At 32.5% G+C, this 24,769-nt stretch overlaps 1 protein-coding gene across 1 annotated transcript in view; it reads right to left on the reverse strand.

Annotated features, from left to right (window-relative positions):
- The window catches only part of LOC130448999 (protein hu-li tai shao), a 46,765-nt gene that overhangs the window by 14,352 nt on the left and 7,644 nt on the right, over positions 1-24,769 (reverse strand). Inside the window, 4 exon segments of the mRNA XM_056786632.1 lie at positions 275-800; positions 1,983-2,263; positions 2,319-2,553; positions 2,614-2,828. Of these exon segments, the coding sequence (XP_056642610.1) occupies positions 275-800; positions 1,983-2,263; positions 2,319-2,553; positions 2,614-2,818 (1,247 nt within the window). The 5' untranslated portion in view covers positions 2,819-2,828.

Here is a 24,769-nt window from a genome sequence, read left to right on the forward strand (position 1 = left end):
AAATCAAAATCGCAATACCAAATATGGGGGCTTCAGACTATAGAAATAAACACAAAACATGCTTACGAGGGTTGATTAAACAGAATACAAACGAAATACACAACTCAATATTTACGAGGGTTGATTAGATAGAAGAGAAACGAAATACACAACTCAATATATACGAGGGTTGAATGAATAGAAAAAAACTTGATATATATAAGGGTTAATTGATGTCTGATGTTTAAACGTAGAAACACAAATAAAAATACGAGAAATTTTCGGTAAAACTTACCCTTGTCTGTATAGTTCTTCTTCTTCCAATAAATATCCGAGGGAGGAAACTGCCGGAGGTACTTCGACGTCGTTTTTTGGTTTCGGCGGTTCCCCTTTAACCAACGGATGCCTGTAAATGTAACCGGTCCTGAAACCGGCGTTGTCCAACATTCTCATGAGCGCTTCGAATTCGACGCCCCCTACTCGCCATTTTCTTTCAACTTTTCCTTCGAGAATGGAAGGTTGATCGGGTCTCGGTGTGCTTTCTGGTGCTTTGTGCGCCGAATCGTAAATTTTTTTTCTAACTTCGTCATTTATCAATATCAAATTATCAATACCGATTGGAAGTAATTTGAGCTGCGATTCCGACGCCAGGACGGTATTTCTGGCATTGAAGAAGGCTTCCTCGATCGTTTCTCCGCAACATAACGCCCCTTGGTTAGTCAACAACAACACTTTATTGATCGGTCCTAAGTTTCTAGCTAATTTGTCTTTTTCTTCCGGATCTAGTATACCGCCCAGGTACATGTGTGTACTCACTTCGCCTGAAAAGAATTTTCTTTAAAAAAAAAACAAACTTTTTATCAGAAATAAGGTATCGGAATCCAAAAACAAACAACTTAGAAGAAGAGCTTGTCACGTACTTGATTTCGCTTTCATTTATTTCCAATTATTTCTTTTGTTTCTTCTGTTAACTTGGTTATCGCTTCTTTTAGGGCTTTTTATTTCTTCCCATGTCAACTGTTTATGTCACAAACTGCACAGATATTCCTTAAAAGGTCCTTTCGATTACAGCCTCTTTTATTAATCCTTTTAGAGCTATTGATAGTGATTCTCTCTTTTTTTACTTCTATCAAACCTTCTATGGTTAGTTCTTTCATTTTGCAGCTTCCCATTGTAATTTTTGTTGATTCGATAAGTTTTATTCTCCTTTCCATGTCAATTTAACATCCTCGACCAGCTTTTACATTCTTGGGACTTCTCTAAACTTTGTCATACTGTCTATTGCATCTTTCGTGTGTATTTGCCTTTTGTAGAATCGTATTTTTCTGATACGTGAAGTATTCTTAAAGAAATTGCACAAATCCTTGATAATCCTTTGTTGGGATAGACAGTTTTTTGTCCTGAGGAAAATAACTGCATAATTTTTCGCTTCCACGGTTAGTTCTTTCTTTTTTAAGCTTCCTTTTGTCATTTTTGTTGATTCGATAAGTTTTATTCTCCTTTCCATGTCAATTTAACATCCTCGACCAGCTTTTACATTCTTGGGACTTCTCTAAACTTTGTCATACTGTCTATTGCATCTTTCGTGTGTATTTGCCTTTTGTAGAATCGTATTTTTCTGATACGTGAAGGATTTTTAAAGAAATTGCACAAATCCTTCATAATCCTTTGTTGGGATAGACAGTTTTTTGTCCGGAGGAAAATAACTGCCCCATTTTTTCACTTCCACAGTTATTTCTTTCTTTTTTAAGCTTCCCTTTGTCATTTTTGTTGATTCGATAAGTTTTATTGTACGTTCCATGTTTATTCCACATCGTGAAGGGTTCTTAAAGCAATTGTCCAAATCCTTGTTAAGCGTTGCTGGGATAGATAGTCCTGTCACGTCCTTAGATTGTTGTTTGTTAGTGGAGTGGTTTCGGCCTGTCTGCACCCATACCGATTGTACCAATCCGTGTTATTGATTCAAGACCACATAGTTTGATTAAAAAAATAGTTTTTCTTACCGATAACGACTGATTCTTGACTCAACGGCATGAGTCCTTGTTTGAGCGAAGAAACAGCAACGACAGAAGGCGTATGTACGTGGATGATGCATTTGATGTCTGGTCTGGCGGAATGTACGGCAGCGTGTAGCGAATAAGCCGTTATGTTAACGGAAAAATTTGTTGTGCCTTGTTCGATTACGGATCCTTGCATATCAACTTTGATTAAACTCGAAGCTGTCATTTCGTGAAACAACATACCGTAAGGGTTTACCAAAAATTGTTCGTCGTCTTGATTCAATCTAAAACAAAAGTAAATATTTAAAAAAATTATGTTTTATTAAATTATAAATTTACCTGGCTGTGATGAGTGTACTTGAGCCGTAGGACCACCCGTACAAGTCTATTAACCTGTAAAGACAGGCCAGTTTACATCTGAGTATTTTTTCACCTTTGGCGTATCCCATAGCTTCGATTCCTCTAATATCATTGACGGGTATCACGCAACTAGAGCTTTTAAAGACATTACCGCCTTGTCTATTCACTCCTACCATGTCGGAGATTTGTTGCAAAAGACCGCTTGGACCAGAACCTAAAAACCCGAATCAAACAGTTTTCATATTCTATAGATAATAAAAATATTATCACATACCATCTTTTAACTGCGAATCTAAAATCCTCTCGAGCTCCTCTCTGAATAATTTACTATTCATGATCATTTCGACCCTTTTTCTACGTTCCATTTCTCTAACGTCTGCGTCTATATCAACCGGTCGCATTTTGGCTTTTTCGTCGTCTTCTAAATCGGAAATACCGTTGGTTTGGGGCGGTTGCTCCGCCTGGCTCGTATCCGTCATTTTATTAGATCTATAACAATAAACAAATAAATAAATTCTTCATATACACTAAGTTCAACGTAAACAATAACCCTACTTTTAATTTAAATCACAGCACCGTCTATAGACCATTCTAGAACACGTGACTTTGACAAATCGGCCATTTTGTTAGAGTGAATATAAAGGTTGTCTCATAAATAATACCGGTTTGCAATATTAATTACTTTCATATTCGAAATATAGTCCATCGTATGTTATGTTTTTAACGTTCAGCTAGTTTTTCGAGACCTTGATAAAATCATTCTTCGAGCTTAGGTGCAAAAACCTCTAATCGACAATTCGTTTAAATTTCGGTTAATTCCCCAAGGGAGTTCGATAATCAACGAATGCTGGTTCCCTTTTAACGTTACTTATGAGACACCCTCTAAATTATATGACCTTAAGCAGTGATAAAAAGTGCTGATACGATCAAAAAATGGAAATTATAGATAATTAGATATTACTAGATATTAGATAATACTCTGTTGGCCAAAATGGAAAAATGATAAGCTAGATCGCTCAGCACCCAATGACCAATTCATAACACAACAATAATGAGGCTTTTTTAAATAATTTACTTGAGATTAATAATTTAAAAATGAAAAATTCGCCAATATTTACAAATATTCTAATGAGACTGTGTGCCGCCCATTAAATATGGCCGAACTGTCAATGACGTCATTCTGAAATGGTCCAATTAATAACGGCGAATTTAAATTGTAGAACACGTAGTAGCGCCATCTATTAAACAATGGTGAGTATACTAAATAAACAAAAAAATGTTATCTTATCTTTAATTATTTACTTATCTAATCAATTCAATTGCAATAAAAAATGATTTGTTCGATGCCGGCGGAACGTATCGTGCGAACAACTATCTGGTATTTATGCAGTCCATTAAAATAATTTATTTAATATTTATAATATATGCAAAACCGGTTACCTTTTTTATCTGTGTTGGATGACTCACACTGCCAAGTTCAACTTACCTCAGGTCACAATTTTATACTACTATTTACAACACATTTCGTTTTCAAAAGTTATTATACAATAAATTTGAAAATTATAAACAAAAATTTCTATAAATATGAAATTGTTAAGGTTAGGATAGTTTATTTGGGAGGGGGAGACGAAAATTGAGAACAAATGGAAAACGAAATCGAAGCATACTTCTTGCTTGATAAGCTCGAAACCGCATATTAAATTATCATTGAAATCTTCAAATTATTGTTATTTATTTTAGAAAAAGAATAACAGACAGTTTTCTATAAAAAAAAGGTTGAACTTTCCTGAATTTATCAAGTGTGATGATTGCATTAACAATCTGTTTTTTTATTATATTAAAACTGATACGTCTAATCAATACTTATTTTATTTAGTTGATTTAGTGAGCTAAATTAATGAATTATACAAAATTAAAGTTGTTAACAGTGAAATAAATAAACGTTTTAGTTGTTATTTGGTACCTAACCTCAAAATTTTTTACATTTTAGACGGTTAGCTTTGAGGAAATAATTATACAATTAGGTAGAGGCTAATATATTTTCACATTATTCGAATATAGGTTACTATAATTATCCATTCATATGTTTTTATTAATAATTCGAGGGCAATTCAAAAATTATACATTTTATTAATGACCTCGGTTACGTAGACTGAAAGTGCAGCTATTTGAGAACAGTGTTGCCACAATTTAAAAGCTGAATGTAAAAATTGAACTAGAAAATGTAGTAGATTGTACCAACTTCAAATAATTTTAATAAAATTATAGAAAGATGTATAAACATAAGTTTAAATTAAATTTTTTTTTCCAAAAATGTTATAGACTGTGTCAATTATTATTTTAAGATTGAAAAATTTATATAAAGTTTACCGATAAAATTAGCAATGCAGTACAAAAATCTCACGATCTAAATATAAATCAACTTGGCTCTGTTTTCTAATTATTATTGCAATCTAGTACAATTTCTAGTTTATTTTATTAAACGAGAATATAAAATAACTATAAATGTACTAGCATATAAAATACACTAAAATTGTACAATTGTACTAGCTCTGGCAACACTGTTTGTGAAACGAAATCATCTATACACACACACACACGTAGAGAGAGGGAAATGATGAGGTCACGAGTTGAATAGTCAATTTAACAAGTGACCTTTAAACCTACTCTATTCTATAGTGAGCTGGAACGGATAAAAAATATTAAAAATAACCATAAAACGAATAAACAACCCATGGTATTGCATAATTTACGTGTTTGGAAGAACCCAATGAACTAAAGTTGACGCTGACGAGAAAATAAAATAAGCTCAGTGGTATCACTTGAAGTAATTATCCTAATGAGTAATGAAAATAGTTTAGCAATGTTTATCTTTTATTAATATTATTGTTTAGTTATTTGGTCATGATTATTAATAGAAATAAATAGATAAAAACCCGAAAGCAATAAAACGAAATGGAATTTTTCGTGTATATCAGTGCAACGAAAAGAAATATCTACACTGAATGATTATTCACCAACAGTTTACAAGCTAGTTCCAAAAATAAGTTGTAATATTTCAAAATTCTGTACTATAATCGGATCCGTATGCCGAATTAAGTAAGTTCGAAAAAAAAAAAAAAGACACAAATTAAATTTTTTATATACAATTTCAGTATACGAGGTGTTTTTAAATACGAGGGTTGATACTTAAGTTTTGAAATATGACAACACTGATGTCAATATGTCAAAGCTGACATTGTCATTATAAAGTTTGACGTTTTTCATGGTGAACGTACTCAGAATGTGCTATTTCGTTGGTGACGTTTGACGTTCGTATCAAATTCTAAACCCTATTCATAAACTTGACACTCAGAATGTGCTATTTGAGTTATTTAGATATTTGAAACATTTATTTTGATGAATTTAATCACGAAAATTTTCGTGTGACGATTTTCGACGAGGCCATTGTCGTTCGTTGGTGACGTTTGACGTTCGTATCAAATTCTAAACTTGACGTCGCTACTGTTAACCTAAAAATTTCGTTATTCACTTTGACGTATGTACTACTTTTTGTTTTGACGATATTTTTGTGTTGTTTTGTTTGTAATCCGGTATTTATGGTCGATATTAAGGAAAATAACGAAGAAATAGGGGCAATAACAAAATTTAATAAGAAAAAGAATATGAGAAGGTTCGAAGTGATATCAATAAACAGAGGTCAAAAATCTAACGTCATACGTCAAAATCACGTGACAAAATGTGATAAGTTTTTACGATTACAGTCGAATAATAACGAAATTCGTGAAAAACTAATAAATTTGAATAAAAAGATAACCAATCATAAATAAAATTAGGTCTTGAATGGAAAAAAGCGAGAATTTCGGATTTTCCGGTGATCTGGCAACAGTAATAGTTTGAAGGGTCGATAAAAGATCGTGTTGCTTCGTTACCAAGGCAACGTACATTAACTGCTTTTTTTATTAGATCACGAACGTGAAAGTCTGAATGTCGCCGATTTTTTTGCGGTAGACGCATTTCAAATTCGACTTGTGTCGATACAGACTAACCGGTGATTATTTTTATTCATAAAATAAAAACACGAAACACATTATTATCAGTAAATAAAACTTATGACATAAAAAAAATTCGAAAACTCATAACCTCACAATTTTTTTGGCATTGGAGCTTTAACAGTTTGAAACATTTTCATTACATATCGTTTTCAAAGAAAGTTTTGGTTGATATTTTGCATTACAAAACTTTTTCGATTTTAAATTCGTTCAAATTTTTAAGAAAAAACAATCGCAAGTTCAAAAAATCACTCATGCCACAATAATTGGAGCATCGAGCTGAAATTTAATACTTTTAAATCGAACCTCGTATATTTTTTCTCGTTATATTCAAAATAATAAACTTTCACGTTAAAATAAACATTAATTAATTAACGATTTCTTATTCAAAAGAGGATTTAATACTTTTGGATCGAACCTCGTAAATTTTTTTCTCGTTATATTGAAAAATAAAAAAAAAATTAATTTTCACCTTAAAATGATCGTTAATTAATCAACGATTTCTTAATCAACGGTGGATTTAATACTTTTGAATCGAACCTCGTATATTTTTTTCTCGTTATATTCAAAAATAAAAAAAAAATTAATTTTCACCTTAAAATGATCGTTAATTAATCAACGATTTCTTAATCAACGGTGGATTTAATACTTTTGAATCGAACCTCGTATATTTTTTTCTCGTTATATTCAAAAATAAAAAAAAAATTAATTTTCACCTTAAAATGATCGTTAATTAATCAACGATTTCTTAATCAACGGTGGATTTAATACTTTTGAATCGAACCTCGTATATTTTTTTCTCGTTATATTCAAAAATAAAAAAAAATTAATTTTCACCTTAAAATGATCGTTAATTAATCAACGATTTCTTAATCAACGGTGGATTTAATACTTTTGAATCGAACCTCGTATATTTTTTTCTCGTTATATTCAAAAATAAAAAAAAAATTAATTTTCACCTTAAAATGATCGTTAATTAATCAACGATTTCTTAATCAACGGTGGATTTAATACTTTTGAATCGAACCTCGTATATTTTTTTCTCGTTATATTCAAAAATAAAAAAAAAATTAATTTTCACCTTAAAATGATCGTTAATTAATCAACGATTTCTTAATCAACGGTGGATTTAATACTTTTGAATCGAACCTCGTATATTTTTTTCTCGTTATATTCAAAAATAAAAAAAAAATTAATTTTCTCCTTAAAATGATCGTTATTTAATTAACGATTTCTTAATCAACGGTGGATTTAATACTTTTGAATCGAACCTCGTATATTTTTTTCTCGTTATATTCAAAAATAAAAAAAAAATTAATTTTCACCTTAAAATGATCGTTAATTAATCAACGATTTCTTAATCAACGGTGGATTTAATACTTTTGAATCGAACCTCGTATATTTTTTTCTCGTTATATTCAAAAATAAAAAAAAAATTAATTTTCTCCTTAAAATGATCGTTATTTAATTAACGATTTCTTAATCAACGGTGGATTTAATACTTTTGAATCGAACCTCGTATAATAAATTTACACGTTAAAATTAAGTTTAGTGGATAACTTAACTAATGATTTTTTATCCAAACAAGTAAACAGAAAAATAAAATCTATTTATCCATGTTTACGTATTACAACCAAATATGATAAATAACGGGAAGCGGTTTCAATTTGCAATTGTTATCCTGTGATAAAATCGTTGAAAAATCAGTATTTCGATATCAATTCAAGAAAATAGTTTCCATTTTTATTTTTATTTTCGAGGTTATCTTTAATCGGTTTTCTTAAATCAACTAATAAGTAAGAAAAATAGGAATGTGAAAAGAATAACCAAACATGAGTTAACGAAGATATAGAAAGAACTGTAAAAAAAAATGATCGAAGTGAAATGTCAACGACCCTGTTCCTTCATCGAACAATGCGATATCCATCAGTATCTATCGTTTCGTGTAATACCGAGTAAAACGAACGACCACTGCCTTCCAAACGTTCTCGACTTTCAGCTACCGACGCTACCACCACACCATATTTAACCGAATATTTTCATTACCAATATATTTGGGTATTTATTTTTATTTCGATAAATAAATAAAGAATTTTCGTGCATCTGACAATATTTAGGATATAATAAAATCTTAAATCGTTACCGAATCGATTCTAAATCGATTCATCAACTCACATCAATTCGATTATACACAAATGTCATTTGTCAGAATAAAATTATTTTATGTAAATATTGGTTTTACTGTAAATTTTTATACAGTTTGATATAAAAGGTTCAATAAAAACTTCTAGGTTGTTTTTTACGACCATTTTGATTCAAACTCGATTATAATTGTTAGAGAATGATTCTACGAAATTCATGGCCTATTTATATACACGTACACTACAATTTTATAATAACGGAATTATTTTCTGAAGATTTTTTAATTATAAATGCCGACGTGACGTTCGAGATAATATTAATACTAAAACTCTAATTATAGAGAGATGAATATAAATCATTCGTAATTATTGAAATTAAAAAATATTTCTAAAACAACGAAATTACATACACGAATTTGCTTTAAACCTTTTTGTATACAAGTTCATGTCTCTTGACCGTTTAATATCGCGTGGGAGTTCGAATGGCGGAACCAGTTATTGTTTCTCAAAAATTTACTTTACCGAAGACATAATGATTCATCCATATAATTATATAGGGTGGCACCACGCAAATTATAAAACAACGAGGTTAACAAATTAAATTTGTATTGTACTTTAATGTGTTATGATCATTACCACAGTTTAAATATCAAATTTTATCTAGGACTATAGGAATATAATAAATTATCTACGATTTATCGAATATATCGAATACATAAAATCGATTGTCTTCTACACAAGACCAACGACAAGACATGCGTGATAGTTATTAATAGTAGAAAGAGATAACGATATAATTGACGTGAATAATTGTTGATTTGATATTATCGCATTTTGAGGTTAAGTGACCTTTGTTTACTGTGTTGTTTTTGGCGAATTTTTTGGATTGAATGTGTATTTATTGTTAAAATTAGTACTAATATAACTTTTTATTTAATTTTACATCGGTAAGTACGAATATCATCAACTTTTGACATTTTATAATACTTAAAATAACGAGACATTTTTATATAACGTTTTTTGTTAATAAAATCTCCTCGATTTTTGTATTTGAAATGGAATATGCATATATATATATAAAAACCACGTCTGTACGAGATAAATGTTTACGTTAGGAACGTGATAATCAGCGAAACTTGAAACTATATAGTCTACAGTGGGTTAAATGTTAATATCTGAATGCATCAGTTACGTTCCAACAAATTGCGCGCAATTATTTCATCGTTAACTTGTCATTTGTTATATAAAACCTACTTTTCAGAAAAAAAAAAGGTTATTTCTATACGAGGGTTATATTTAATTTCGAAATTTCTTTATGATATTTCGCTTGGAAGTTCTGCAAGCGTAGCATGTATATAGAACAACAGATGGCGCTGTCAAATGACATAATCGATCGTGATTTTAATTGTTTCTTATATAAACAGTTTCTGTAATTGATAATCGAAATACTACACAAATTATTCTAATTTTAAATTACGAAAAAGTCGTTAGAAAACAGAATTAACAGACTTGTTGTTGTTTATAAAAACTAGAACGACGTCCTCATAATTACATCAACTGACCAATAAAGTACATGTAGTTGCGTTTATGTCAAAAGAGAGAATCGATGTTTTTATGATCAAACCGTTAAATTTCCATTGAAATACGAGGGGCGTTTGATAGAAAATTTACTACTTCTCGGTTTTTAATACGTTTCCACGTAAACGAATATTAGCAGATTGTCTTGGATGTATAGAGGATGTCTCATAAATAATGTCAGTTTCTAATTTTAAGAAAAATTAGGTTAGGTTATGAAATTTAACTCTTCGTCGAGATACTTTGGATCGTAACAGCCAAAATAATAGGTTTACGTAAAAAATGTATAAAACCTTTTTCGTAGAGCTTTTTATGAACATAATATTTTATTTGAAACTTTTTTCTGTAAAATCAATATTTTCCGAGATATTTAGGAAAATTGTTATAGATAGCTCTGTGGGTAAAGATCCTTTTATTTTATTCTTCCAAGCGCGGATCCAGGGGGTTCATGACCCACCCTGATTAATTAACTTTGTTTTTTGTTTTAAAGTCTATAAGGAATTGAGGTTTAAAGTAAAAATTGCGTAAAATTCGTCATTTTTCTGTCAAAAACGAAGTAATTAACTTATATTTTGTGGGTAAAAGGCTTAAAATGCCATGTTTTTGGAGGGGAACTCGTCCTTATACTGATGACCCCCCCTTTGTCACGACCCTAGATCCGCCCTTCTATTCTTCTCTAATCAAGCGGATCCTAACCTAAAGTTACAACTATTTTCCAAAATATCTCCGAACATATTGATTTTACGGAAAAAAGTTTCAAATAAAAAAGAAAGCTCATAAAAAGCTCTACAAAAAAGGTTATATACATTTTTTACGTAAATCTATTATTTGAGCCGTTATACACTTAAGAGTAGATTACTGGATTAAGGTTATGAAATTTAACTCTTGTCGAGATATTTTGTATCATAACAGCCAAAATAATAGGTTTACGTAAAAAATGTATATAAACTTTTTCGTAGAGCTTTTTATAAGCTTCATTTTTTATTAGAAACTTTTTTCTGTAAAATCAATATTTTCCGAGATATTTAGGAAAATTGTTATAGAAGACTCTATTCTTCTCTGGCCTAACGTTACAACTATTTTCCTAAATATTTCCGAAAATATTAATTTTACAGAAAAAAGTTTCAAATAAAAAATAAAGCTCATAAAAAGCTCTACGAAAAAGGTAATTTACATTTTTTACGTAAACCTATTATTTTGGCTGTTACGATCCAAAATATCTCGACGAGAGTTAAATTTCATAACCTCAATCCAGTGAATCTACTCTTTAAGTGTATAACGGCTCAAATAATAGATTTACGTAAAAAATGTATATAACCTTTTTTGTAGAGCTTTTTATGAGCTTTCTTTTTTATTTGAAACTTTTTTCTGTAAAATTAATATTTTCGGAAATATTTAGGAAAATAGTTGTAACGTTAGGTCAGAGAAGAATAGTGTCTTCTATAACAATTTTCCTAAATATCTCGGAAAATATTGATTTTACAGAAAAAAGTTTCTAATAAAAAATGAAGCTTATAAAAAGCTCTACGAAAAAGGTAATTTAAATTTTTTACGTAAACCTATTATTTTGGCTGTTACGATCCAAAATATCTCGACGAAAGTTAAATTTCATAACCTTAATCCAGTGAATCTACGTGTATAACGGCTCAAATAATAGATTTACGTAAAAAATGTATATAACCTTTTTTGTAAAGCTTTTTATGAGCTTTCTTTTTTATTTGAAACTTTTTTCTGTAAAATCAATATTTTCCGAGATATTTAGGAAAATTGTTATAGAAGACTCTATTCTTCTCTGACCTAACGTTACAACTATTTTCCTAAATATTTCCGAAAATATTGATTTTACAGAAAAAAGTTTCAAATGAAAAATGAAGCTCATAAAAAGCTCTACAAAAAAGGTTATATACATTTTTTACGTAAATCTATTATTTGAGCCGTTATACACTTAAAGAGTAGATTCACTGGATTGAGGTTATGAAATTTAACTCTCGTAGGTTTACGTAAAAAATGTATATAAACTTTTTCGTAGAGCTTTTTATGAGCTTCATTTTTCATTTGAAACTTTTTTCTGCAAAATCAATATTTTCCGAGATATTTTGGAAAATTGTTATAGGGTGACGGTAAAAAACCTTTTTAGGCATTATCTTGTCTAATTAAGACGAATTTTCGACAAAATCAGATTCATCTTTTCGGAAATTTATTCTTGAAAGAAAATAATAATCAAAAAATTCATTTTTATTCATGTTAGTATTAAAAATATATCACGTCACATACGTATGAATAAATTTTTGATGAACTTTGTTTTCAAAATATCGTTTAAATCCTTTTTTATCTCCGATCCGATAAAAACTAACGATTCTAAATTATTGTGTAGTTTCGACACGCATAGTTTTTATCTAGTCACCAATTATATTTCGATTTAGTGGGGTATCTCGTACACATTTTCAAGTTTATCATTATTGACACGTCAACCAGTAGTTCATTCAACTCTACGGTATTATAACAATACCCTCGTATGTATCGGTTGATAGAACAAATAAAAAAGGGCAGAGGGTGAAAAACACTGGAAATTTAGGTACAATTTAGAAAATAAACATCAGACTTCAATGGCAAAGCTAAATATTTCACTTTAAGATTTTAGTACGTGGATGACCGAGTTTTTTTCGGTATTTCGTGTTTTTTTTTTTGAAATTATATTCAAATACGAAATTTTGAATCATAATTTTCGATCTTGCCGACATAATAATAAAAGAACAACCAAAACAGCGGACTGAAAAGGGTGGACCTGGTTCAAAAGACCGTTCCATCTGCCGGTAAAGTCTTGGTGTAGATTTTTTGGGATAATTTTCATTAATTATCTTGGAAAAGAAAAAATAATCAAGAAGAAGAAGAAATCAAGCAAAAACTGCCGCGTTTGGCTAAGAAGAAAGTGTCGATTCGTCAAGACAATGCACCAGCTCGACAGACTTAGCCCCCTCGGATTATTTCCTATTCCCAGACCAAAAAAAAAACCTTTGCGGTTAAATATTAAAAATGAAGAGGTGATGTTGCGGTTAAAGGCTATTTCGAGAATCGATTGACGTTTTTTTACGAAAATTTTCGTGTTGGCCCAGATACTGGGACTTGTGGAACCATTTAAATCCGTCCGAAAAGTCCGTTTACGCGTGGGGTTTCCGCGAAGCTACATCGAGATGTTAAATCACTAAACAGAACCCTTAACAAACTAATTCGTACAATTTTCAGTTCTATACGAATCGTGTGCGTCCATTATCCATTTTTTGAGTGTCATTTGCAAATTCAAGCACCAGATTACTTGTGGGTCGTCGATTCGGACTGGTGGTGGTTCACCAGGTCATCGATATGCCTTGAAGGGGTGTTTCGGATTCTAATAAATCTTGGTAGAGTCTCCGGAGCCTTTCTTCCTTTGTGGAAATCTTATCTTGGGTTAGAGGGAAAATTGGGCGAGGTTAATTGGTAAAAACGTTGATTTTGCTTTAAACGAATTAATCTACACACAAAAAGGAAAATATTTTGTGTTTTCAATGAGGTTTTTTAAAACTAAACTAATTTTTAACGAAAATTGATTTAAATCGATCGATTTTTCACTGTATTATAAAATTATCCACAAATACATTTTCTTCTTCTTTTTTTTCATCGTACGTCGATTTCTCGCCCATTTTACTACACCCTGTATGTCAAATATCTCCCTTATTTCGTAAATTCTCTTGAAGTCAAATAAATCAAGTAAATCATTCCTAAATTATTCAGAATCGGTGTAATTTTCTAAATTATCTCAAATTATGGAAAAAATATGAAATTAGGTAAAACCAGTAAGTTTATAAAACGCTTCGTCACAATTTTATTTACTTTAAAATCTCTACAAACTGGCCTAGTATATAACATCTACCGTTTAACCTTTCTTATATTCAGTTACAGTTAGAACGGAAAAAAATTATTATACCAACAAGTTTATTTAGTAATTTTTAAACGTTATGCTGTACCGTTGGTTTATTTTCCAAGAAAGACTATTCTAGACGACGTTATCTGAAAGTTATTCGTTCTGTATTCATTTAGTTGCGTTTCGAGTGTTCCGTGTAATGAAAATGACAGTTCCGTACTGCGAAACACTTTCGGCACGTTCTGCAGTACACAACAATAACTTCCTTAAATGTGACAGTTGACAGTTTCATTTCGATGATTTTGCGTAACCTTAAATCGTTTATCCGAAGTTTTGTCGAAATTAAAGAATAACAAAGAAAACATTGCAAATATTATTAAGTACATTATATTGTTCAATAAATAAAATGAAATTTAAGTCCATGGCATACAAATAACTATTAAGCAATTACAAAAAAAAAATATAATTTCCATCAACAAATTTGTAATTTAAGCATTGTAGAAAGAAATCAGAATTATAGGACCCGAACCCTTCTGTGGTATCAGCTACAGATTAATGGGAAAGAAGATTTGGGATTGATGGATCAGCTGTAAACACTGGGTTCTGCAGTATCGCAATAAGAAAGGGGGACGCAATAAATCCTTTGGGTCGCAGCAAAGACCCCAAATCACTATATACAAGAGAATGAAAATTCCCCGGTGGTGGTTATACGAAAAAAACAAGGAAAAATGACAATAATTTGGTTCTGATACCGGATATACAACCAAGTTAAAAATTGACGCAAACAAAAATTTGAGTTTTCTTGTACCCAGCTGACTGTTTGTTATATAAACACTCAGCACCTACAAATCCCAACAGCTGTTCACTCAGAAAAATCATTTTTCAGGATATTCGCAACTACAAACTATATTAGAGAAGTGAGGTTACGTTTTTGACGTTCGGCGCTTAAAAAGTTGGTTAACTTCGACGTCAAGATGGCGGCAAATAGGAAAACGACTGTTTGTTGTATAAACACTCATGGGCAGCTACAAATTCCAGTTTTTTTATTAAAAAAAAGTGATTTTTCAGGGTATTCGCAACTACAAACTAAATTAGAGAAGTGAGGTTACGTTTTTGACGTTCGGCGCTTAAAAAGTTGGTTAACTTCGACGTCAAGATGGCGGCAAATAGGAAAACGACTGTTTGTTGTATAAACACTCATGGGCAGCTACAAATTCCAGTTTTTTTATTAAAAAAAAGTGATTTTTCAGGGTATTCGCAACTACAAACTAAATTAGAGAAGTGAGGTTACGTTTTTGACGTTCGGCGCTTAAAAAGTTGGTTAACTTGGACGTCAAGATGGCGTCAAATAGGAAAACGACTGTTTGTTGTATAAACACTCATGGGCAGCTACAAATTCCAGTTTTTTTATTAAAAAAAAGTGATTTTTCAGGGTATTCGCAACTACAAACTAAATTAGAAAAGTGAGGTTATGTTTTTGACGTTCGGCGCTTAAAAAGTTGGTTAACTTCGACGTCAAGATGGCGGCAAATAGGAAAACGACTGTTTGTTGTATAAACACTCATGGGCAGCTACAAATTCCAGTTTTTTTATTAAAAAAAAGTGATTTTTCAGGGTATTCGCAACTACAAACTAAATTAGAGAAGTGAGGTTACGTTTTTGACGTTCGGCGCTTAAAAAGTTGGTTAACTTCGACGTCAAGATGGCGGCAAATAGGAAAACGACTGTTTGTTGTATAAACACTCATGGGCAGCTACAAATTCCAGTTTTTTTATTAAAAAAAAGTGATTTTTCAGGGTATTCGCAATTACAAACTAAATTAGAGAAGTGAGGTTACGTTTTTGACGTTCGGCGCTTAAAAAGTTGGTTAACTTGGACGTCAAGATGGCGTCAAATAGGAAAACGACTGTTTGTTGTATAAACACTCATGGGCAGCTACAAATTCCAGTTTTTTTATTAAAAAAAGTGATTTTTCAGGGTATTCGCAACTACAAACTATATTAGAGAAGTGAGGTTACGTTTTTGACGTTCGGCGCTTAAAAAGTTGGTTAACTTCGACGTCAAGATGGCGGCAAATAGGAAAACGACTGTTTGTTGTATAAACACTCATGGGCAGCTACAAATTCCAGTTTTTTTATTAAAAAAAAGTGATTTTTCAGGGTATTCGCAACTACAAACTAAATTAGAGAAGTGAGGTTACGTTTTTGACGTTCGGCGCTTAAAAAGTTGGTTAACTTCGACGTCAAGATGGCGGCAAATAGGAAAACGACTGTTTGTTGTATAAACACTCATGGGCAGCTACAAATTCCAGTTTTTTTATTAAAAAAAAGTGATTTTTCAGGGTATTCGCAACTACAAACTAAATTAGAGAAGTGAGGTTACGTTTTTGACGTTCGGCGCTTAAAAAGTTGGTTAACTTGGACGTCAAGATGGCGTCAAATAGGAAAACGACTGTTTGTTGTATAAACACTCATGGGCAGCTACAAATTCCAGTTTTTTTATTAAAAAAAAGTGATTTTTCAGGGTATTCGCAACTACAAACTAAATTAGAAAAGTGAGGTTATGTTTTTGACGTTCGGCGCTTAAAAAGTTGGTTAACTTCGACGTCAAGATGGCGGCAAATAGGAAAACGACTGTTTGTTGTATAAACACTCATGGGCAGCTACAAATTCCAGTTTTTTATTAAAAAAAGTGATTTTTCAGGGTATTCGCAACTACAAACTATATTAGAGAAGTGAGGTTACGTTTTTGACGTTCGGCGCTTAAAAAGTTGGTTAACTTGGACGTCAAGATGGCGTCAAATAGGAAAACGACTGTTTGTTGTATAAACACTCATGAGCAGCTACAAATTCCAGTTTTTTATTAAAAAAAGTGATTTTTCAGGGTATTCGCAACTACAAACTATATTAGAGAAGTGAGGTTACGTTTTTGACGTTCGGCGCTTAAAAAGTTGGTTAACTTGGACGTCAAGATGGCGTCAAATAGGAAAACGACTGTTTGTTGTATAAACACTCATGGGCAGCTACAAATTCCAGTTTTTTTATTAAAAAAAGTGATTTTTCAGGGTATTCGCAACTACAAACTAAATTAGAAAAGTGAGGTTATGTTTTTGACGTTCGGCGCTTAAAAAGTTGGTTAACTTCGACGTCAAGATGGCGGCAAATAGGAAAACGACTGTTTGTTGTATAAACACTCATGGGCAGCTACAAATTCCAGTTTTTTATTAAAAAAAGTGATTTTTCAGGGTATTCGCAACTACAAACTAAATTAGAAAAGTGAGGTTACGTTTTTGACGTTCGGCGCTTAAAAAGTTGGTTAACTTCGACGTCAAGATGGCGGCAAATAGGAAAACGACTGTTTGTTGTATAAACACTCATGGGCAGCTACAAATTCCAGTTTTTTATTAAAAAAAGTGATTTTTCAGGGTATTCGCAACTACAAACTAAATTAGAAAAGTGAGGTTACGTTTTTGACGTTCGGCGCTTAAAAAGTTGGTTAACTTCGACGTCAAGATGGCGGCAAATAGGAAAACGACTGTTTGTTGTATAAACACTCATGGGCAGCTACAAATTCCAGTTTTTTATTAAAAAAAGTGATTTTTCAGGGTATTCGCAACTACAAACTAAATTAGAAAAGTGAGGTTACGTTTTTGACGTTCGGCGCTTAAAAAGTTGGTTAACTTGGACGTCAAGATGGCGTCAAATAGGAAAACGACTGTTTGTTGTATAAACACTCATGAGCAGCTACAAATTCCAGTTTTTTATTAAAAAAAGTGATTTTTCAGGGTATTCGCAACTACAAACTATATTAGAGAAGTGAGGTTACGTTTTTGACGTTCGGCGCTTAAAAAGTTGGTTAACTTGGACGTCAAGATGGCGTCAAATAGGAAAACGACTGTTTGTTGTATAAACACTCATGGGCAGCTACAAATTCCAGTTTTTTTATTAAAAAAAGTGATTTTTCAGGGTATTCGCAACTACAAACTAAATTAGAAAAGTGAGGTTATGTTTTTGACGTTCGGCGCTTAAAAAGTTGGTTAACTTCGACGTCAAGATGGCGGCAAATAGGAAAACGACTGTTTGTTGTATAAACACTCATGGGCAGCTACAAATTCCAGTTTTTTTATTAAAAAAAGTGATTTTTCAGGGTATTCGCAACTACAAACTAAATTAGAGAAGTGAGGTTACGTTTTTGACGTTCGGCGCTTAAAAAGTTGGTTAACTTGGACGTCAAGATGGCGTCAAATAGGAAAACGACTGTTTGTTGTATAAACACTCATGGGCAGCTACAAATTCCAGTTTTTTTATTAAAAAAAAGTGATTTTTCAGGGTATTCGCAACTACAAACTAAATTAGAGAAGTGAGGTTACGTTTTTGACGTTCGGCGCTTAAAAAGTTGGTTAACTTGGACGTCAAGATGGCGTCAAATAGGAAAACGACTGTTTGTTGTATAAACACTCATGGGCAGCTACAAATTCCAGTTTTTTTATTAAAAAAAAGTGATTTTTCAGGGTATTCGCAACTACAAACTAAATTAGAAAAGTGAGGTTATGTTTTTGACGTTCGGCGCTTAAAAAGTTGGTTAACTTCGACGTCAAGATGGCGTCAAATAGGAAAACGACTGTTTGTTGTATAAACACTCATGGGCAGCTACAAATTCCAGTTTTTTTATTAAAAAAAAGTGATTTTTCAGGGTATTCGCAACTACAAACTAAATTAGAGAAGTGAGGTTACGTTTTTGACGTTCGGCGCTTAAAAAGTTGGTTAACTTGGACGTCAAGATGGCGTCAAATAGGAAAACGACTGTTTGTTGTATAAACACTCATGGGCAGCTACAAATTCCAGTTTTTTTATTAAAAAAAGTGATTTTTCAGGGTATTCGCAACTACAAACTAAATTAGAAAAGTGAGGTTATGTTTTTGACGTTCGGCGCTTAAAAAGTTGGTTAACTTCGACGTCAAGATGGCGGCAAATAGGAAAACGACTGTTTGTTGTATAAACACTCATGGGCAGCTACAAATTCCAGTTTTTTTATTAAAAAAAGTGATTTTTCAGGGTATTCGCAACTACAAACTAAATTAGAGAAGTGAGGTTACGTTTTTGACGTTCGGCGCTTAAAAAGTTGGTTAACTTGGACGTCAAGATGGCGTCAAATAGGAAAACGACTGTTTGTTGTATAAACACTCATGGGCAGCTACAAATTCCAGTTTTTTTATTAAAAAAAAGTGATTTTTCAGGGTATTCGCAACTACAAACTAAATTAGAAAAGTGAGGTTACGTTTTTGACGTTCGTCGCTTAAAAAGTTGGTTAACTTCGACGTCAAGATGGCGTCAAATAGGAAAACGACTGTTTGTTGTATAAACACTCATGGGCAGCTACAAATTCCAGTTTTTTTATTAAAAAAAAGTGATTTTTCAGGGTATTCGCAACTACAAACTAAATTAGAAAAGTGAGGTTACGTTTTTGACGTTCGTCGCTTAAAAAGTTGGTTAACTTCGACGTCAAGATGGCGTCAAATAGGAAAACGACTGTTTGTTGTATAAACACTCATGGGCAGCTACAAATTCTAGTTTTTTTATTAAAAAAAAGTGATTTTTCAGGGTATTCGCAACTACAAACTATATTAGAGAAGTGAGGTTACGTTTTTGACGTTCGGCGCTTAAAAAGTTGGTTAACTTCGACGTCAAGATGGCGTCAAATAGGAAAACGACTGTTTGTTGTATAAACACTCATGAGCAGCTACAAATTCCAGTTTTTTATTAAAAAAAGTGATTTTTCAGGGTATTCGCAACTACAAACTAAATTAGAAAAGTGAGGTTATGTTTTTGACGTTCGGCGCTTAAAAAGTTGGTTAACTTCGACGTCAAGATGGCGGCAAATAGGAAAACGACTGTTTGTTGTATAAACACTCATGGGCAGCTACAAATTCCAGTTTTTTATTAAAAAAAGTGATTTTTCAGGGTATTCGCAACTACAAACTAAATTAGAAAAGTGAGGTTACGTTTTTGACGTTCGTCGCTTAAAAAGTTGGTTAACTTCGACGTCAAGATGGCGTCAAATAGGAAAACGACTGTTTGTTGTATAAACACTCATGAGCAGCTACAAATTCCAGTTTTTTTATTAAAAAAAAGTGATTTTTCAGGGTATTCGCAACTACAAACTAAATTAGAAAAGTGAGGTTACGTTTTTGACGTTCGTCGCTTAAAAAGTTGGTTAACTTCGACGTCAAGATGGCGTCAAATAGGAAAACGACTGTTTGTTGTATAAACACTCATGGGCAGCTACAAATTCCAGTTTTTTTATTAAAAAAAAGTGATTTTTCAGGGTATTCGCAACTACAAACTAAATTAGAAAAGTGAGGTTACGTTTTTGACGTTCGTCGCTTAAAAAGTTGGTTAACTTCGACGTCAAGATGGCGTCAAATAGGAAAACGACTGTTTGTTGTATAAACACTCATGGGCAGCTACAAATTCTAGTTTTTTTATTAAAAAAAAGTGATTTTTCAGGGTATTCGCAACTACAAACTATATTAGAGAAGTGAGGTTACGTTTTTGACGTTCGGCGCTTAAAAAGTTGGTTAACTTCGACGTCAAGATGGCGTCAAATAGGAAAACGACTGTTTGTTGTATAAACACTCATGAGCAGCTACAAATTCCAGTTTTTTATTAAAAAAAGTGATTTTTCAGGGTATTCGCAACTACAAACTAAATTAGAAAAGTGAGGTTATGTTTTTGACGTTCGGCGCTTAAAAAGTTGGTTAACTTCGACGTCAAGATGGCGGCAAATAGGAAAACGACTGTTTGTTGTATAAACACTCATGGGCAGCTACAAATTCCAGTTTTTTATTAAAAAAAGTGATTTTTCAGGGTATTCGCAACTACAAACTAAATTAGAAAAGTGAGGTTACGTTTTTGACGTTCGTCGCTTAAAAAGTTGGTTAACTTCGACGTCAAGATGGCGTCAAATAGGAAAACGACTGTTTGTTGTATAAACACTCATGAGCAGCTACAAATTCCAGTTTTTTATTAAAAAAAGTGATTTTTCAGGGTATTCGCAACTACAAACTAAATTAGAAAAGTGAGGTTATGTTTTTGACGTTCGGCGCTTAAAAAGTTGGTTAACTTCGACGTCAAGATGGCGGCAAATAGGAAAACGACTGTTTGTTGTATAAACACTCATGGGCAGCTACAAATTCCAGTTTTTTATTAAAAAAAGTGATTTTTCAGGGTATTCGCAACTACAAACTAAATTAGAAAAGTGAGGTTACGTTTTTGACGTTCGTCGCTTAAAAAGTTGGTTAACTTCGACGTCAAGATGGCGTCAAATAGGAAAACGACTGTTTGTTGTATAAACACTCATGAGCAGCTACAAATTCCAGTTTTTTATTAAAAAAAGTGATTTTTCAGGGTATTCGCAACTACAAACTAAATTAGAAAAGTGAGGTTATGTTTTTGACGTTCGGCGCTTAAAAAGTTGGTTAACTTCGACGTCAAGATGGCGGCAAATAGGAAAACGACTGTTTGTTGTATAAACACTCATGGGCAGCTACAAATTCCAGTTTTTTATTAAAAAAAGTGATTTTTCAGGGTATTCGCAACTACAAACTAAATTAGAAAAGTGAGGTTACGTTTTTGACGTTCGTCGCTTAAAAAGTTGGTTAACTTCGACGTCAAGATGGCGTCAAATAGGAAAACGACTGTTTGTTGTATAAACACTCATGAGCAGCTACAAATTCCAGTTTTTTATTAAAAAAAGTGATTTTTCAGGGTATTCGCAACTACAAACTAAATTAGAAAAGTGAGGTTATGTTTTTGACGTTCGGCGCTTAAAAAGTTGGTTAACTTCGACGTCAAGATGGCGGCAAATAGGAAAACGACTGTTTGTTGTATAAACACTCATGGGCAGCTACAAATTCCAGTTTTTTATTAAAAAAAGTGATTTTTCAGGGTATTCGCAACTACAAACTAAATTAGAAAAGTGAGGTTACGTTTTTGACGTTCGTCGCTTAAAAAGTTGGTTAACTTCGACGTCAAGATGGCGTCAAATAGGAAAACGACTGTTTGTTGTATAAACACTCATGAGCAGCTACAAATTCCAGTTTTTTATTAAAAAAAGTGATTTTTCAGGGTATTCGCAACTACAAACTAAATTAGAAAAGTGAGGTTATGTTTTTGACGTTCGGCGCTTAAAAAGTTGGTTAACTTCGACGTCAAGATGGCGGCAAATAGGAAAACGACTGTTTGTTGTATAAACACTCATGGGCAGCTACAAATTCCAGTTTTTTTATTAAAAAAAAGTGATTTTTCAGGGTATTCGCAACTACAAACTAAATTAGAGAAGTGAGGTTACGTTTTTGACGTTCGGCGCTTAAAAAGTTGGTTAACTTGGACGTCAAGATGGCGTCAAATAGGAAAACGACTGTTTGTTGTATAAACACTCATGGGCAGCTACAAATTCCAGTTTTTTTATTAAAAAAAAGTGATTTTTCAGGGTATTCGCAACTACAAACTAAATTAGAAAAGTGAGGTTATGTTTTTGACGTTCGGCGCTTAAAAAGTTGGTTAACTTCGACGTCAAGATGGCGGCAAATAGGAAAACGACTGTTTGTTGTATAAACACTCATGGGCAGCTACAAATTCCAGTTTTTTATTAAAAAAAGTGATTTTTCAGGGTATTCGCAACTACAAACTAAATTAGAGAAGTGAGGTTACGTTTTTGACGTTCGGCGCTTAAAAAGTTGGTTAACTTGGACGTCAAGATGGCGTCAAATAGGAAAACGACTGTTTGTTGTATAAACACTCATGAGCAGCTACAAATTCCAGTTTTTTATTAAAAAAAGTGATTTTTCAGGGTATTCGCAACTACAAACTAAATTAGAGAAGTGAGGTTACGTTTTTGACGTTCGGCGCTTAAAAAGTTGGTTAACTTCGACGTCAAGATGGCGGCAAATAGGAAAACGACTGTTTGTTGTATAAACACTCATGGGCAGCTACAAATTCCAGTTTTTTTATTAAAAAAAAGTGATTTTTCAGGGTATTCGCAACTACAAACTAAATTAGAAAAGTGAGGTTATGTTTTTGACGTTCGGCGCTTAAAAAGTTGGTTAACTTCGACGTCAAGATGGCGTCAAATAGGAAAACGACTGTTTGTTGTATAAACACTCATGGGCAGCTACAAATTCCAGTTTTTTTATTAAAAAAAAGTGATTTTTCAGGGTATTCGCAACTACAAACTAAATTAGAGAAGTGAGGTTACGTTTTTGACGTTCGGCGCTTAAAAAGTTGGTTAACTTGGACGTCAAGATGGCGTCAAATAGGAAAACGACTGTTTGTTGTATAAACACTCATGGGCAGCTACAAATTCCAGTTTTTTTATTAAAAAAAGTGATTTTTCAGGGTATTCGCAACTACAAACTAAATTAGAAAAGTGAGGTTATGTTTTTGACGTTCGGCGCTTAAAAAGTTGGTTAACTTCGACGTCAAGATGGCGGCAAATAGGAAAACGACTGTTTGTTGTATAAACACTCATGGGCAGCTACAAATTCCAGTTTTTTTATTAAAAAAAGTGATTTTTCAGGGTATTCGCAACTACAAACTAAATTAGAGAAGTGAGGTTACGTTTTTGACGTTCGGCGCTTAAAAAGTTGGTTAACTTGGACGTCAAGATGGCGTCAAATAGGAAAACGACTGTTTGTTGTATAAACACTCATGGGCAGCTACAAATTCCAGTTTTTTTATTAAAAAAAAGTGATTTTTCAGGGTATTCGCAACTACAAACTAAATTAGAAAAGTGAGGTTACGTTTTTGACGTTCGTCGCTTAAAAAGTTGGTTAACTTCGACGTCAAGATGGCGTCAAATAGGAAAACGACTGTTTGTTGTATAAACACTCATGGGCAGCTACAAATTCCAGTTTTTTTATTAAAAAAAAGTGATTTTTCAGGGTATTCGCAACTACAAACTAAATTAGAAAAGTGAGGTTACGTTTTTGACGTTCGTCGCTTAAAAAGTTGGTTAACTTCGACGTCAAGATGGCGTCAAATAGGAAAACGACTGTTTGTTGTATAAACACTCATGGGCAGCTACAAATTCTAGTTTTTTTATTAAAAAAAAGTGATTTTTCAGGGTATTCGCAACTACAAACTATATTAGAGAAGTGAGGTTACGTTTTTGACGTTCGTCGCTTAAAAAGTTGGTTAACTTCGACGTCAAGATGGCGTCAAATAGGAAAACGACTGTTTGTTGTATAAACACTCATGAGCAGCTACAAATTCCAGTTTTTTTATTAAAAAAAAGTGATTTTTCAGGGTATTCGCAACTACAAACTAAATTAGAAAAGTGAGGTTACGTTTTTGACGTTCGTCGCTTAAAAAGTTGGTTAACTTCGACGTCAAGATGGCGTCAAATAGGATAACGACTGTTTGTTGTATAAACACTCATGGGCAGCTACAAATTCTAGTTTTTTTATTAAAAAAAAGTGATTTTTCAGGGTATTCGCAACTACAAACTAAATTAGAAAAGTGAGGTTACGTTTTTGACGTTCGTCGCTTAAAAAGTTGGTTAACTTCGACGTCAAGATGGCGTCAAATAGGAAAACGACTGTTTGTTGTATAAACACTCATGGGCAGCTACAAATTCTAGTTTTTTTATTAAAAAAAAGTGATTTTTCAGGGTATTCGCAACTACAAACTAAATTAGAAAAGTGAGGTTACGTTTTTGACGTTCGTCGCTTAAAAAGTTGGTTAACTTCGACGTCAAGATGGCGTC

This window comes from Diorhabda sublineata, chromosome 9 (assembly GCF_026230105.1).
Source record: "Diorhabda sublineata isolate icDioSubl1.1 chromosome 9, icDioSubl1.1, whole genome shotgun sequence".
Lineage (NCBI taxonomy): Eukaryota > Metazoa > Arthropoda > Insecta > Coleoptera > Chrysomelidae > Diorhabda > Diorhabda sublineata.